The 17,538-nt window shown below is 37.3% G+C and overlaps 2 protein-coding genes across 5 annotated transcripts in view; both read left to right on the forward strand.

The window, feature by feature from the left end:
• Nucleotides 1–17,538, forward strand: part of LOC133695299 (disease resistance-like protein DSC1) — a 43,988-nt gene that overhangs the window by 7,267 nt on the left and 19,183 nt on the right. For 2 of the 4 annotated variants that reach the window (XM_062117224.1, XM_062117223.1), the window contains one exon: nucleotides 5,301–5,725. The exons of 1 other annotated variant lie outside the window; for it this stretch is intronic. The gene's annotated coding sequence lies outside the window, so the exon portion shown is untranslated. Of the gene's footprint in view, nucleotides 1–5,300; nucleotides 5,726–15,841; nucleotides 15,964–17,538 lie in introns of those variants that run through there. One more of the 4 variants, XM_062117226.1, reaches the window with a different exon arrangement.
• Nucleotides 14,240–16,329, forward strand: LOC133695306 (kinesin-like protein KIN-14S). The gene is made up of 6 exons (XM_062117230.1): nucleotides 14,240–14,309; nucleotides 14,420–14,509; nucleotides 14,936–15,054; nucleotides 15,242–15,338; nucleotides 15,439–15,702; nucleotides 15,803–16,329. Exons 1-6 carry the CDS (start codon nucleotides 14,303–14,305, stop codon nucleotides 16,003–16,005), a joined length of 780 nt encoding a protein of 259 aa, XP_061973214.1. The 5' UTR covers nucleotides 14,240–14,302; the 3' UTR covers nucleotides 16,006–16,329.

Below are 17,538 nucleotides of genomic sequence, written 5' to 3' on the forward strand. Positions count from 1 at the left end.
CCTGTTGTGGAACGACGCTTGTCTAAGTCACCAGCATAGTCTGAGTCCACATAACCAACTAAATTTTGTCCGAGTCTATCATCCCTCTCAAACTTCAAACCAATATCAGTTGTGCCATGAATGTACCGTAGAATCCACTTAACTGCCTGCCAGTGACCCTTTCCCGGATCATGCATATATCTGCTCACCATACTGACAGCATGTGAAATATCTGGTCTTGTACAAACCATTGCATACATTAATGCACCAACTGCATTTGCATAAGGAATTTGAGCCATCTGTTTGCGCTCTTCCTCTGTGTGTGGAGACATTGAAGCACTTAGCTTAAAATGAGGAGCTAAAGGTGTGCTTACAGGCTTGGTCTTACCGTCTACCCCAAATCTCTGTAGAATTTTCTTCAAGTATTGGGTCTGTGTCAAACAGACTGTGCCTTTTCTTCTGTCTCTCTGAATCTCCATGCCAAGAATCTTCTTAGCTTCTCCAAGGTCCTTCATTTCAAACTCAGTTCTCAGTTGAGCTTTCAGTCTATCAATCTCCACCTTGCTCTTCGATGCGATCAACATATCATCCACATATAAGAGCAAATAGATGAAAGAACCATCAAGAAGTTTGCGAAAATATACACAGTGATCAAACTGACTCCGTGTGTATCCATGTTCTGCCATGAACTTATCAAATCGCTTATACCACTGGCGAGGAGATTGTTTCAATCCATACAATGACTTCTTCAATTTACAAGCCCAATTCTCTTTCCCAGTGACTTTGAAACCATCTGGCTGAGACATGTAAATTTCCTCTTCCAAATCTCCATGTAGGAAGGCAGTTTTCACATCAAGTTGGGCTAACTCCAAATCAAACTGTGCAACCAAGGCTAACAGAATACGGATTGATGAATGCTTAACAACTGGAGAGAATACCTCATTATAATCTATCCCCTCCTTCTGAGCATAGCCTTTTGCTACCAATCTTGCTTTGAATCGAATGTTGTCTTTTCCAGGATTACCTTCCTTCTTAGCATATACCCACTTGCAACCAATTGTCTTCTTTCCTTTAGGGAGTTGTACCAAATCCCAAGTCTGATTCTTGTGGAGAGATTTCATCTCTTCATCCATTGCCTCTTTCCATTTTGCACTTTCTACACTCTGTACTGCTTCTTTGTAGGTGTAGGGGATTCCATCATCAATCACCGGAAGTGCATAAGCCACCATGTTACAATACCGAGCAGGTTTCTTAATAACTCTTTTCGGTTTACTCGTTGCAATGGATTCTTGTTGTGTGGTTGCTGGAGTTGTTACATCCTCTTCATCTGAACTTTCATCTGGATCTCCTTCAATAGGGATTGTCTGAACAGTCTTTATAGGGATGACTGAAGTCTCCAACTCCACCTGTTGTGCATCACCAGACTGTTGTTCCTTCTCCTGTGATTTCTCTTGTTGTAACATGCCAGACTCATCAAAAGTGACATCTCTACTCAAAATCACTTTCTTTGATTCAGAACACCAGAGTCTGTAGCCTTTTACTCCTCCACTAAAGCCCAAAAATATAGCTTTCTTGGCTCTAGGATCTAGCTTGGACTCAGTAACATGATAATATGCTGAGCAACCAAATATACGCATAGAGTCATAATCATTTGCAGGAGAGCCTGACCATACCTCCAAGGGGGTTCTTCCATTTAATGCTGCTGAAGGTAACCGGTTAACAATATGACGAGCATAGTTTAATGCCTCGCCCCAGAACACTTTGCTTAGTCCTGAATGTGATAACATACATCGGACTTTCTCCACCAATGTGCGGTTCATGCGTTCTGCTACTCCATTCTGCTGTGGTGTTTTGCGAACAGTAAAATGTCGCTTGATCCCTTCATTCTGACAAACTTCAAAGAAAGGATCTGAAGTGTACTCGCCACCATTATCTGACCGAAGAGTCTTAACTCTCCTTCCAGTTTGAGTCTCCACCATTTTCTTCCATTTCAGAAAGATATCAAGGACCTCATCCTTGTGTTTCATCATGTACACCCATACTCGTCTTGAGAAATCATCAATAAAAGTAACAAACCAACGATTACCTCCAATAGATTCATTCTTTGAAGGTCCCCATACGTCTGTGTGAACATAATCTAGGATCCCTTTTGTGTTGTGTACCGCAGTGCCAAACTTGACCCTTGTTTGTTTTCCAAGAACACAATGCTCGCAGAACCCATGCTTCCCAGTCTTGGCGCCTTTTAATAGACCTTGCTTGACTAATCCTTGCAAAGCCTTTTCACCAGCATGCCCTAAACGCATGTGCCAAAGTCTGGAATTATCTGCTTCATCATCTTCTATGCTTTTGGAGACAGCTGCTGTACCAGTAACTGTAGATCCATCCAGGAAATATAAGTTTCCTTTCCTCGTACCTCTTAAGACAACTAATGCACCACGAATTGCTCTTAAGACTCCACCATGCATGATAATCTTATAACCACTGGATTCTAGGACTCCAAGTGAGAAGAGATTTTTCTTCAAATCAGGTACATACCGTACATCTGTTAGTGTCTTGACTACCCCATTATGCATCTTCAGATGGATAGTCCCAATCCCTTTGATCTCACTAACATCATCATTACCCATCAACACAACTCCTCCATCGAACTCCTCGAGTCTCGAGAATAAGTGCTTGTTAGGGCACATGTGATAGGAACATGCAGAATCAAGAATCCATTCACCATAATGGTTTTCTGGTGATGAGACCATGAATGCAGAGTCTCGTTCATCCTCATCTCGTGCAACGTTCACAGTTGGTTCATCTTTTTCCTTGTTGCCCTTAATTGGACAATCTTTCTTCCAGTGCCCTTTTTTGTGACAAAAGGCACACTCATCTTTTGCAAGATATCGTCTGTTTGATGATTCTCCTCTGGATTTTGAGCGAGATCTCCCTCGCCCTCGAAATCTTCTGGGGTTTGTTCTGCCTCTAACTGTCAATGCTTCTGACGTTGACTCCTTGTGAACAATCTGGTCCTTCTTCCGGTACTCATTGTTCACCAAAGCATTTGACACATCAATGAATTTAATCTTTTCTTTACCATACAGTAAAGTGGTGACAAGATGTTCATATGTGTCAGGCAGTGAATTTAATAACAGTAGAGCTTTATCTTCATCATCAATTTCCACATCTAAATTCTTCAAATCAGCTATCATTTTATTGAAATCATTCAGATGCTCATTCATAGAAGTACCTTTCTTATGCTGAAACCGAAAGATCCTTTTCTTCAAGTAGAGACGATTCTCTATACTCTTCTTCATAAACTTGTCCTCCAGTGCTTGCCATAATTCCTTTGCAGAGTTTTGTTCTGAAAAGGCGTACTTCTGATCCTTTACAAGACAAAGTCGGATGGAACTGCAAGCCAACCGATTTATCCTTTCCCAGCTTTTATCATCCAGATCCTCTGGTTTATCTTCTAGAGTGAAATCTAAATTCATTTGGACAAGCATATCCATGACTTCACATTTCCACATGCCAAAATTACCTTTCCCATCAAACTTCTCCACCTCAAATTTGGTATTCGATACCGGGATGTATTGTGGAGGTATACTAGCATTCCCCACTGATTTTTCTTCTGGAATATCAGCCATTAGGACGTCTTTGGATTACAAATGGAATCCTGAACTTGTTAAAACACACACTTTTATGCTCAAAAGTGCCAAAACAGTAACTTCGGTATGCTGTTTAACAAAACGGACACCACGGTTGCGTCCGGAATGGTTGAAAATGCTAGGAACCAACTTGACTCGGCCAAAAACGGGTCAAAAAATCACTGAGTTGGCCAAAAAACCAATCTGACCGAGTTGACTCAGGAAAGGAATATTCTGTCTCTGATAAAGAATATTCTGTCACAGGAATATTCTCTTACTGTTAACGGAATATTCTTATTCTGTCAAGAGAATATTCTGTCACTGTTGGATGACGTGGCTGATGACAGGGTGATGTGGACCCTCTGTTGATGACGTGGATGATGACTCAGCGCCTACGTGTCGGATGACGTGGCTGTCTTCTCAGGCGAGAATTCCGGCACTGACTGGTTTTTCCGGCAGTTTTCCGGCGAAACTTCGGCGAGCTCTACAGGGCTCGTTTCAACTCCGATTTCGACGATCTTTATATCGCCGGACTCGTGTCGACGAGAGGAATCTCCGCAGCTGGTCAAAAGCAAGATCCGAGAACTTTGAAAATTCTGCAACTTTGAACAGAGAGCTGAAAAACGTGTTTTTTCAGTGTTTAAGCTTCCCTAATGCTCTGATACCAATTTGTTGTGCATACTGGATCGAAAGCAAACACAAAAATAACACAAAACAAGCAAATTTACGTGGTTCCCCAAAACCGGGTACGTCCACGGAGGCAGCAGATTGTATATTAATGGAGGAATGATACAAACACTCAACTCAACCCAGTACAATCCCACAAAACCCAGTGTTTCACTCTTCACTCGGTGTTTCTCTCAAATCTACACTTGCACTCTCTCTCAAAGTTGCACTGTCTTCTTCTCTCTGCACTTCACTACACACACTGCACTCTCTTGCACTCTCTTTATAGGTGAATGGAGAAGCATTGGCAGCAACCCATGTGCAGAACCAACTACTACAATGACAAAAGTCATGGTGGTTGGAGAAAGGTTGACAAAAATATTGACAATTGCTACAGAACATTCAATCCATTTCTTCGCAAGTAAAATTTTATTTCTTAATAAAATAAACTGGATTAGTATATTACCTATCTCATATGTAATTATTTTATTTTATTTTATTATAACAGCTTTTACCTGCAAAGATATTTTTTCTATTTGATAAAAAAATAAAATATTTGCATTGACACTAAAAAATCACACCAGTTTTACTTTGTCAATTAAATAGTATATTAAAAAGCTTTGAGAATACGTACGTTACAAATAATATTTTTTAAAAAATTAGTTTTTTATTTAAAATTAATTTTTTATATATTGTAGGTCGTTTTATATGTTAATATTAAAAATATTTTTTTAAAAAATAAAAAATATTATCTTAATATATTTTTAAATAAAAAATATTAAAAAAAACTACATACTACCATAAAACAAATCCACCTGTCATTTTTGAACAACCCATGTGGTTTACATCAACCACCATTAATAACCTGTCTCGATGATTATGAATTTATTTTTCTAGTTATATTAAAATTGTCATTATCATATAGTTTCCAATTTTATTTTTTTATAAAAAAAATGTCTTAATTTTCAAAGGAAAGTCGGCAAGAAAAGCCACGTCCAATCTAACTTTCTGAATCACAACTCACAGCGCTAGAAGGCATCGGGAACGGAAGTGCCAAAAGCTCGGCTTCTGCAGGAAAGTCACGGCCCACAGGTGGCAATATTGAAGAGATCATGAGAGACGATCATAAAATATTGAATAGCTAGCCAGCAAAAGGAGACCCAAAGAGCAAGTCTAATGGACATCACAGAGGTGAATGTTCTTGGCTGCAAGCAATCAGTTTGTTTGTTCATCCTTAGTCAACTGGATGGTCATCATCCGGTCTCATCCTGATCCACCCCATTTCAAGTTTAATACCATAATTTATGTTTTCACCGTACGAATTTAAAAGGGTAAAATTTATTTGTGCAGTATACATTGTTCATTGCTTGACATGCAACGAAAGCTTGTAAAATATTAATGAATATTTGATTAAAAAAAAACAAAAATAAGAGTGATAATTTAGAGACAAACTTGCTGAGTGCCGACACTGCTAAGTGCCATGAGCATATGTTGGTCTAGTTGAGGGACAGCGAGAGTAGCTTCTGTGTCTTCACTTGAGAATTTGAGGATTCCAATCTCCAAAATCTGAGGTTCCACTGAGCATCAGCACGACTCCTTACAGGTCAGCAAACTTTTTATAGCTTCAAAGATGAAGATAGTATTCTGCACATGAAAAGTCTGCAGCCCACCGACGATTTCCCCGATAAAAGTTCAACAATATGAAATAGAAGAAAATAGTAATAATAATTATCAATTGGATATATTTATCCTCCTACTTTATCATGATTCTTAACTAGGTCCCGAACAAAATAATTATTATTATCAATTGGTATAAATGATATCATTTAAGGGGGGTTCTAAGGTCCTCGTAAAAGGCAAATGAGTTTGGTAGGTTAACTCGAATTATTTTTTGTTTTTTTTTTTAATTTTTTTTCAACTTCATCTTTCAACACTTGAAAATGAGAAAGTTGGCTCAAGTTTTTTTTTGTTCTTTTTTAATTGAATTTTTTTTTATTTTCATCATTCAATATTTGAGTTAATTGAGAATTTGACTTCATATTTTTATTTTATTTTTTTATATATATTTATCTTGGTCTCATAATATGAGTTTGGCAAGTTAACTTGGGTTGACTCGGGATATTTTTTTCAATTTAATTCTTCAACATTAGGTTGATTGAGAATTGTGTTTTGTAAATTTTTTTTCTATAGGGTTACCAAGGTCTCATGACCCAGGTTGATGGTTAGCTCGGTTGTCTCGAGTTTTTTTGTGTTCTTTTTAAATGCATTTTTTTTTCAATTTCATCCAATAATATTGGGTTAATTGGAAATTAGGCTTCATGATTCATTTTGGTTTGCTTTCTATGAAGATATCTCGACCTCATAACTCGGGTTACAGGTTTGGTTGGTTAACTCGAGTTGTTTTTTTCATGTTTTTTGTTAATTGTTTTTCTTTTTTACAATTTTCTTCTTTAAGATTGGGTTGATTGGGAACTCGATTTTCTAATTTTGATCTAACCAGCATTGTAGCGTGGGAAATTATCTAGTATTAACTATAAACTAAAGGAGAAGATGTTTTTACTATACCCCTCCTTACAAAACACTATTCATTGGAATAATGATTTGCTTCTTTTTTTTCTCTTTTTTTGCTTCTTTTTCAATCAATGTTTTTTTTTTTAATTTCATCCTTTAATATTAATTTTTTTTATTGAGTTATCTCACTCTCATGACACATATCGTTAGTTTGACGGGTTAACCCGATTGACTTAGGCTTTTTTATTAACTTTTTTTCAATTTCATCCTTTAATATTGAGTTGATTGGAAATTATTAGACTTCATGAGTATTTCATCCTTTAATACTAGGTTGATTGGAAATTAAACTTCATGATTTGTTTTGTTTACTTTTTATTGTGTTATTTCGTCCTCATAACCCAAGAATAGTATTTAACGAGTTAACCCGAGTTGACTCAGATAGTTTTTTTTGTCTTGTTTTAATTATTATTTTTTATTCTATTATTCATCACTGAGTTAAGTAGAAATTAAGTTTCCTAATTTATTTTGATTTGTTTTCTATGGAGATATCTTGGTCTTACAATTAAGGTCATGGGTTTTGGTATTTTAACACTGGTTGAATCGAGTTATTTTTTTTTATTTTCTTTCTAAGAGATTATCTCGATTTGATGACCTAGATCACGGGTCTTTTAACATTAAATATGTTTTTTATTAAGTTGTTCTCGTCTCATGATCTCGATCGCTGATTTGACGAGTTAACTCACCTTTCACCTTTCATAAAGGCTTCTCTTTCTTTCAAGTGAGCTAAGGTTTCTCTACTGGTATAATTACCATTTGAAATCCTTGCAATCAAATGTTTTCCCTTGGAAACTTGTTCGACTTGAAATGTCTTTGTAGCGAGCTTGAACAACTTTGGAATGAAGGCCAAGTATGCTTTAGCATCAACTTAGAATTTGTGGTAACTCAATTTTGGATTCTCTAAAATTTTCTTATAATTTTTTTTATAAGTCATTTCATTTCTATTTTTATTCATAAAAAAATTAAGAAAAAGTTCAAAATTTAAGAATATATTTTTCTCGGATCAACTTTCATTTTCCAATCAAAACTAAATTTACCAGGTCAAACTATGTCAACCAGGATAAAAAATGAGTTTTGAGCCGTCTCAGGTCAAAACCGTCATTTTCAATCAAAATCAAGCCCACCGAGTCAATATAGGTCAAACCACATTAACTAGGATAAAAATGATTTTTAGATCGATTATGGTCAAAACTATCATTTTCAATCAAATCAGACTCATTAGGATAACTTTAACATAATTTAATTTTAAATCAAAATCGGGCAAAAAGTTTGTTTTCAAAGTTTTTTTTTTCAATTTTATTTTTTTTTCAATTTCATCCTCAAACATTTTTATATTACAATGGGACGCCCTTGAACTTTAATTTTAAACTTGGGTTAGGTAAGAAGTCGGATCAGGAAAATTCAAAGTTGACTTGCTAGATCGAGTTTAATAAAAATATCAAGTAATTCTCTACGACCTGAATATTTTTTATTATATTAAAAAAAATTATACAACCTACAAAAAACTAATAATATTTAGAAGACTTGGGAGTAATTTATAAGTAATTAAAGTAGAAATAAAAAAACAAAACAAAAAAATCTAAATGGGCTTCAATCTGTTACCAATCAGACCACACCAGTACATAACCCAAAACCAAAGGCCCAATTCATTCTATCTATCCAAGCCAAAGGCCCAACTCTCCCATTTCAAATTAAAACGCTCCGTCCCTCCCAATCCCAAACCTAAACAAACAACATCATATAGCCGTTAGAAACCAACAGCTCTCATTTCAAGCTTCAAATTCCCAATTTTAAACCCTAAAAACTGTGGAGATTTGTCTAGATTTTATTGATAATTACAATACCCCACCACTTTACTTAGTGGAAGCATCATTAGTGGTTAGTGCCACAATTAGTGGCATGTTTCAAGGCTCTCCTTTCTGATCTCCTTCCTCCTATAAATGGAGACAATTAGTGCAAGTGAAGGAGTGTGTGCAAGTGTGCAAAAGGAAATAATGCAACTGTTAGAGTGAAAGAGTGTAGATTTGAGAGAAACACGAGTGTAAGAGTGAAACACTGGGTTTTGTGGGATTGTACTGGGTTGAGTTGAGTGTTTGTATCATTCCTCCAATAATATACAATCTGTTGCCTCCGTGGACGTACCCGGTTTTGGGGAACCACGTAAATCTACTTGTTTGTGTTTTATTTGTGTTTGCTTTCGGTCCAGTATGCACAACAAATTGGTATCAGAGCATTAGGAAAGCTAGAACACTGAAAAAAACATGTTTTTCAGCTCTCTGTTCAAAGTTGCAGAATTTTCAAAGTTCTCAGATCTTGCTTTTGACCAGCTGCGGAGATTCCACTCGTCGATACGAGTCCGGAGATATAAAGATCGTCGAAATCGGAGTTGAAACGAGCCCTGTAGAGCTCGCCGAAGTTTCGCCGAAAATCTGCCGGAAAAACCAGTCAGTGCCGGAATTCTCGCCTGAGAAGACAACCACGACATCTGACACGTAGGCACTGAGTCATCATCCACATCATCAACAGAGGGCCCACATCGCCTTGTCATCAGCCACGTCATCAGACACGTCATCTAACAGTGACAGAATATTCTCTTGACAGAATAAGAATATTCCGTTACCAGTAAGAGAATATTCCCGTGACAGTATATTCTTTATCAGAGACAGAATATTCCTTCCCTGAGTCAACTCGGTCATATTGGTTTTTTGGCCAACTCAGTGATTTTTTGACCCGTTTTTGGCCGAGTCAAGTTGGTTCCTAGCATTTTCAACCATTCCGGACGCAATCGTGGTGTCCGTTTTGTTAAATAGCATACCAAAGTTAATGTTTTGGCACTTTTGAGCATAAAAGTGTGTGTTTTAACAAGTTCGGGATTCCATTTGTAATCCAAAGAAGTCCTAATGGCTGATATTCCAGAAGAAAAATCAGCGGGGAATGCTAGTATACCTCCACAATACATCCCGGTATCGAACACCAAATTTGAGGTGGAGAAGTTTGATGGGAAAGGTAATTTTGGCATGTGGAAATGTGAAGTCATGGATATGCTTGTCCAAATAAATTTAGATTTCACTCTAGAAGATAAACCAGAGGATCTGGATGATAAAAGCTGGGAAAGGATAAATCGGTTGGCTTGCAGTTCTATCCGACTTTGTCTTGTAAAGGATCAGAAGTATGCCTTTTCAGAACAAAACTCTGTAAAGGAATTATGGCAAGCACTGGAGGACAAGTTTATGAAGAAGAGTATAGAGAATCGTCTCTACTTGAAGAAAAGGATCTTCCAGTTTTAGCACAAGAAAGGTACTTCTATGAATGAGCATCTGAATGATTTCAATAAAATGATAGCTGATTTGAAGAATTTAGATGTGGAAATTGATGATGAAGATAAAGCTCTACTGTTATTAAATTCAGTGCCTGACACATATGAACATCTTGTCACCACTTTACTGTATGGTAAAGAAAAGATTAAATTCATTGATGTGTCCAATGCTTTGGTGAACAATGAGTATCGGAAGAAGGACCAAATTGTTCACAAGGAGTCAACGTCAGAAGCATTGACTGTTAGAGGCAGAACAAACCCCAGAAGATTTCGAGGGCGAGGGAGATCTCGCTCAAAATCCAGAGGAGAATCATCAAACAGACGATATCTTGCAAAAGATGAGTGTGCCTTTTGTCACAAAAAAGGGCACTGGAAGAAAGATTGTCCAATCAAGGGCAACAAGGAAAAAGATGAACCAACTGTGAACGTTGCACGAGATGAGGATGAACAAGACTCTGCATTCATGGTCTCATCACCAGAAAACCATTCTGGTGAATGGGTTCTTGATTCTGCATGTTCCTATCACATATGCCCTAACAAGCACTTATTCTCGAGACTCGAGGAGTTCGATGGAGGAGGTGTGTTGATGGGTAATGATGATGTGAGTGAGATCAAAGGGATTGGGACTATCCATCTGAAGATGCATAATGGGGTAGTCAAGACACTAACAGATGTACGGTATGTACCTGACTTGAAGAAAAATCTCTTCTCACTTGGAGTCCTAGAATCCAGTGGTTATAAGATTATCATGCATGGTGGAGTCTTGAGAGCAATCCGTGGTGCATTAGTTGTCTTAAGAGGCATGAGGAGAAGAAACTTATATTTCCTGGATGGATCTACAGTTACTGGTACAACAGCTGTTTCCAAAAGTATAGAAGATGATGAAGCAGATAATTCCAGACTTTGGCACATGCGCTTAGGGCATGCTGGTGAAAAGGCTTTGCAAGGATTAGTCAAGCAAGGTCTATTAAAAGGCGTCAAGACTGGGAAGCATGGGTTCTGTGAGCATTGTGTTCTTGGAAAACAGACAAGGGTCAAGTTTGGCACTGCAGTACACAACACAAAAGGGATCCTAGATTATGTTCACACAGACGTATGGGGACCTTCAAAGAATGAATCTCTTGGAGGTAATCGTTGGTTTGTTACTTTTATTGATGATTTCTCAAGACGAGTATGGGTGTACATGATGAAACACAAGGATGAGGTCCTTGATATCTTTCTGAAATGGAAGAAAATGGTGGAGACTCAAACTGGAAGGAGGGTTAAGAATCTTCGGTCAGATAATGGTGGTGAGTACACTTCAGATCGTTTCTTTGAAGTTTGTCAGAATGAAGGGATCAAGCAACATTTTACTATTCGCAAAACACCACAACAGAATGGAGTAGCAGAACGCATGAACCGCACATTGGTGGAGAAAGTCCGATGTATGCTATCACATTCGGGACTAAGCAAAGTGTTCTGGGGCGAGGCATTAAGCTATGCTCGTCATATTGTTAACCGGTTACCTTTGGCAGCATTAAATGGAAGAACCCCCTTAGAGGTATGGTCAGGCTCTCCTGCAAATGATTATGACTCTATGCGTATATTTGGTTGCTCAGCATATTATCATGTTACTGAGTCCAAGCTAGATCCTAGAGCCAAGAAAGCTATATTTTTGGGCTTTAGTGGAGGAGTAAAAGGCTACAGACTCTGGTGTTCTGAATCAAAGAAAGTGATCTTGAGTAGAGATGTCACTTTTGATGAGTCTGGCATGTTACAGCAAGAGAAATCACAGGAGAAGGAAAAACAGTCTGGTGATGCACAACAGGTGGATTTGGAGACTTCAGTCATTCCTATAAAGACTGTTCAGACAATATCTACTGAAGGAGATTCAGATGAAAGTTCAGATGAAGAGGATGCAACAACTCCAGCAACCACACAACAAGAATCCATTGCAACGAGTAAACCAAAAAGGGTTATCAAGAAACCTACTCGGTATTGTAACATGGTGGCTTACGCACTTCCGGTGATTAATGATGGAATCCCCTACACCTACAAAGAAGCAATACAGAGTGTAGAAAGTGCAAAATGGAAAAAGGCAATGGATGAAGAGATGAAATCTCTCCACAAGAATCAGACTTGGGATTTGGTACAACTCCCTAAAGGAAAGAAGACAATTGGTTGCAAGTGGGTATATGCCAAGAAGGAAGGTAATCCTGGAAAAGACAACATCCGATTCAAAGCAAGATTGGTAGCAAAAGGCTATGCTCAGAAGGAGGGGATAGATTATAATGAGGTATTCTCTCCAGTTGTTAAGCATTCATCAATCCGTATTCTGCTAGCCTTGGTTGCACAGTTTGATTTGGAGTTAGCCCAACTTGATGTGAAAACTGCCTTCCTACATGGAGATTTGGAAGAGGAAATTTACATGTCTCAGCCAGATGGTTTCAAAGTTACTGGGAAAGAGAATTGGGCTTGTAAACTGAAGAAGTCATTGTATGGATTGAAACAATCTCCTCGCCAGTGGTATAAGCGATTTGATAAGTTCATGGCAGAACATGGATACACACGGAGTCAGTTTGATCACTGTGTATATTTTCACAAACTTCTTGATGGTTCTTTCATCTATTTGCTCTTATATGTGGATGATATGTTGATCGCATCGAAGAGCAAGGTGGAGATTGATAGACTGAAAGCTCAACTGAGAACTGAGTTTGAAATGAAGGACCTTGGAGAAGCTAAGAAGATTCTTGGCATGGAGATTCAGAGAGACAGAAGAAAAGGCACAGTCTGTTTGACACAGACCCAATACTTGAAGAAAATTCTACAGAGATTTGGGGTAGATGGTAAGACCAAGCCTGTAAGCACACCTTTAGCTCCTCATTTTAAGCTAAGTGCTTTAATGTCTCCACACACAGAGGAAGAGCGCAAACAGATGGCTCAAATTCCTTATGCAAATGCAGTTGGTGCATTAATGTATGCAATGGTTTGCACGAGACCAGATATTTCACATGCTGTCAGTATGGTGAGCAGGTATATGCATGATCCGGGAAAGGGTCACTGGCAGGCAGTTAAGTGGATTCTACGGTACATTCATGGCACAACTGATATTGGTTTGAAGTTTGAGAGGGATGATAGACTCGGGCAAAATTTAGTTGGTTATGTGGACTCGGACTATGCTGGTGACTTAGACAAGCGTCGTTCAACAATAGGCTATGTGTTTACACTTGCTAAAGGGCCTGTAAGTTGGAGGTCAACGTTACAATCAACAGTAGCTTTGTCAACAACTGAGGCAGAGTACATGGCAGTAACAGAAGCTTTCAAGGAAGCTATTTGGTTACATGGGTTGATTGAAGATTTGGGAATTGTTCAAGAGCACGTGGATGTTCATTGTGATAGTCAAAGTGCTATTTGTCTTGCAAAGAATCAGGTTCATCATTCCCGCATCAAACACATCGATGTTCGATTTCATTTTGTTCGAGAAATTATGGATGAAGGGGATATTCTGCTACAGAAGATTGGTACTGCAGATAATCCAGCTGACATGCTCACAAAATGTGTCCAGGGATCAAGTTCCAACATTGTTTGGACTTGGTCAACATCTCTCGGTGTTGAGCACCTTCAGGGTGCAGCGCCATATGGCGCATCAGAGGCAGCATTGATTGATCACGAGGATTGGATGGAAAAATCTTGCCAAGGTGGAGATTTGTGGAGATTTGTCTAGATTTTATTGATAATTACAATACCCCACCACTTTACTTAGTGGAAGCATCATTAGTGGTTAGTGCCACAATTAGTGGCATGTTTCAAGGCTCTCCTTTCTGATCTCCTTCCTCCTATAAATGGAGACAATTAGTGCAAGTGAAGGAGTGTGTGCAAGTGTGCAGAAGGAAATAATGCAACTGTGAGAGTGAAAGAGTGTAGATTTGAAAGAAACACGAGTGTAAGAGTGAAACACTGGGTTTTGTGGGATTGTACTGGGTTGAGTTGAGTGTTTGTATCATTCCTCCAATAATATACAATCTGTTGCCTCCGTGGACGTACCCGGTTTTGGGGAACCACGTAAATCTGCTTGTTTGTGTTTTATTTGTGTTTGCTTTCGGTCCAGTATGCACAACAAAAACACCTTTCTAATTTTCCCCCTCTCAATTTCAAGCCCTAAAACATGAATGGTACTCCCATCTCTTTCTCTGTATCGATTTATACGCATAAATTCTTGAATTATTTTATTTTGTTTTTATGGTTCTTGTTTTATAGATCGAAATTGTTTGATTTCTCTCAGATCTGACAGTCCAAATGATTGAAGAGATCTGCGATCGTATCAAGACCGTTCAAATTTCCGATTCCAGCCCTTCTCTCTCTCCTACCACAGGTTAGAAGAAGTAGTTTCACTTTGTTTAATTAATATTTCTCTGAAATTGATTTAAAAAAAAAATTCAGTTGAATCCGTAGAAGATACGAAATTCGATACAGGTTCGTGTTTTTATATAAAAAAAATATATTAGAAATTATTTGTTTAAGTACTGATTATCAGTTTATTTTTTTTATATTTTTTGCTCCTGCTTAGACTTAGAAATTGTAATTTTAAATTATTTAATTTTATTTGTTATTGGATTATTTAATTTTATTTGTTTATTTATCTCTTTAATTCTAGGGTTTTTAAAGCCGTTTTTAATTAAGAGAAAAAAAAAAGAGTTAAATTGAGTCAAATTCGGTGCTGTAGAACTGTAGACATTTGTATTTTATATTGAAATTGTTTTGACTGAAAAAGGTTATTTTGATTTTAATGAATTTTCAGGAGAAACTATTAATTCGGAGGAGGAGAGCGTATCAAATAGAATTCGACAAGTTTCCCCATCTCAGGGGCCAACACCGCCCATTTTGCAGAAAATTATCAATTTAAGTGATAAAATTCAGGTACTTATTTTGAACTTTGGTGGTGTTGGGTATCGTATAGATAACTTGAAAAGACTTGGTTTTAGTTGTAGAATTCAGGCAATTTTAAATTTCATTGTTTTAGCTAGTAAATTAGGATCTTGCATTATTATGTTGATGGGGGTATTGATTCGTTTTCTTTCTTTGAATTTAATTGTTGTTGTTTCAGAATTTGAAGAAAGAACACTCAAATCTCTCTAATCAAGTAAAGACTGCCAAGGATTCCTTTCTTGGCCCCAATATTTTAGACACCCTTCAAAAACTCTGTGAGTATCCAATAGTGAAACTAATTTATTTCTTCTTTTCATTTTTTATTTTTTTAGAGGGGTTTGGTTTTGATAGTTTACTAGTTGAAATATTGGTGAGGTAATGAATATGAACTTCTTAAAAAGAAGTATCTACAAGAGTTGTCTGAGAGGAAGAGGCTTTACAATGAGGTGATCGAGCTTAAAAGGAATATTAGGGTCTTCTGTAGATGCAGACCACTAAATCAAATCGAAATAACAAATGGTTCGAACTATGTAGTTGAATTTGACTCTTCCCAAGATAATGAGTTGCAGATCATTTCCTCTGATTCTTCCAAAAAGCAATTTAAGTTCGACCATGTTTTTGGGCCTGAGGATAATCAAGGTGATCTGATGTTTTATTTTATGTATTGCTACTGCAGACATCCTGTTAAAGATTATTTGTGCAATTGAAGCATCTAATCCTTTGTCTCTATGATATGCAGAGGCTGTTTTTGCACAAACTAAACCAATAGTCGCTTCAGTTTTGGATGGCTACAATGTCTGCATATTCGCCTATGGACAAACTGGAACTGGAAAGACGTTTACTATGGAGGGCAGCCCAGAAAATAGGGGAGTGAACTACAGAACATTAGATGAGTTGTTCTCAAGAGAGAGGTGGCATTATGAGATATGGTCTTTTTGTTAGTATGATGGAGGTTTACAATGAGAAGATAAGGGACCTCTTGATTGATAGTTCCAACCAACCGCCTAAAAAGTTAGTTTCCTGTTTTATTGCTACTGTATTGATCTGATAATCAAAATATAGTCATTTATGTCAAAATTTTTGGTTGCAAAAATTTTGTATTAACAATATTCTGTAGCACTGATTTATATCATTTTGCTATACCATTGTTGTTCTGTAGTTTGTTGAATTAATTGAAGTGGCAGTACTAATGACCACAACATTGTTGGTCTGTAGTTTGTTGCGAGTAACAGTGAAAGGAGTGAATTTAAATAGATCGACAAAAGACAAGAAGTCACCTATGGATGGTCGATTTGGCCGGTAGTGAAAGATTGATGTTGATGGTGAAAGATTGAAGGAAATCGCAATTCATTAATAAAATCTCTTTCAGCACTTGGTGATGTTATATCTGCCCTCGCATCTAAAACTGCACTTGGGCTCATGTTTATTATTATTATTATTATTATTTTAAACTTAGAATTGGATTGTGACACATACATGCAAACTGTAATCCTGTCATCATCTATGGAATGTGATCTAGCAATAACGTGACTAAAATCCAAAATTTATCGTAAATGGAGTATGATCAAAACTTTTAGTAGTTATTGCAAGTTTTGCTAAAAAATGTTTGATGGTTTTGTTTTTATAATGTGTTCTTCTCTCTTTAAACAGTTAGGTGGCAGTTAACTAGGAATTGGACTCGTTCTTGCTGCTTAGGAAAATGGAAAAGGTGAAAGAAAAGAAATAAGAACTGATTTTGAATGATCAAGTTCTCAATGGGATCATTGTTCCACAAGAACAATATGCTCTCTCTGCTACCTGCAATGCATCAGTTCCATATACTGATTTTAACAAAGGAATGAGCAAAGAATAGAAGCCATCATCTCAACAAGTTTTTCAGTGAAAAACTAAAACACCATTCACTTGTATGGAAGATGTTTCCACAATAAATTTGGTGATTCAATCCACAGCAGCTTCGAACAGACTGATGGCAAGTTCATCTTAACGCCTGGGATTTTTTTTTCAAAAGATCAGACCATGGTTTTATTTCAACATTTCACGTCTAGTATGAAGAACTAAACATGACATATTACCTGTTGATATAATTAACAGCAATGCAGCAGCAAATTGAAACAGAATGTCATCATACATGAAAATGCAGGTTGCCATACTCAGATTTAGAACCAACCGAATGATTTCCATCAAGAACATTTGGCCATTCAGGATCTTTCTTTCAAGCAGAAAAGAAAATCACCAGGAAATTACTGCTTGGTTGTGTTTAAAAATCAAAAGGGCACACTGCAAGTCAAGCATCCGCGTACACGACGCTTTAACTACTTTTGGCCGGTGGGATATCCTACTTTTTGACTAATTTATACACCCAGCTAGCGTTTAACACAAGATAGAGCTCTACATCAATAATTCATAAGAAATTGGCATGCCACTGTCTCATCAATTATTTAAGATAAGAAAATGATTGCTATTATCGACAGTCTT

This window comes from Populus nigra, chromosome 5, assembly GCF_951802175.1.
Source record: "Populus nigra chromosome 5, ddPopNigr1.1, whole genome shotgun sequence".
Lineage (NCBI taxonomy): Eukaryota > Viridiplantae > Streptophyta > Magnoliopsida > Malpighiales > Salicaceae > Populus > Populus nigra.

What these genes read in the sequence shown, in the direction of transcription:
- LOC133695306 (XM_062117230.1), top strand. An exon ending in TTCTCTCTCTCCTACCACAG is followed by an intron (nt 14,510 to 14,935) that starts GTTAGAAGAAGT and finishes ATGAATTTTCAG; the next exon opens with GAGAAACTATTAATTCGGAG. An exon ending in ATTTAAGTGATAAAATTCAG is followed by an intron (nt 15,055 to 15,241) that starts GTACTTATTTTG and finishes TTGTTGTTTCAG; the next exon opens with AATTTGAAGAAAGAACACTC.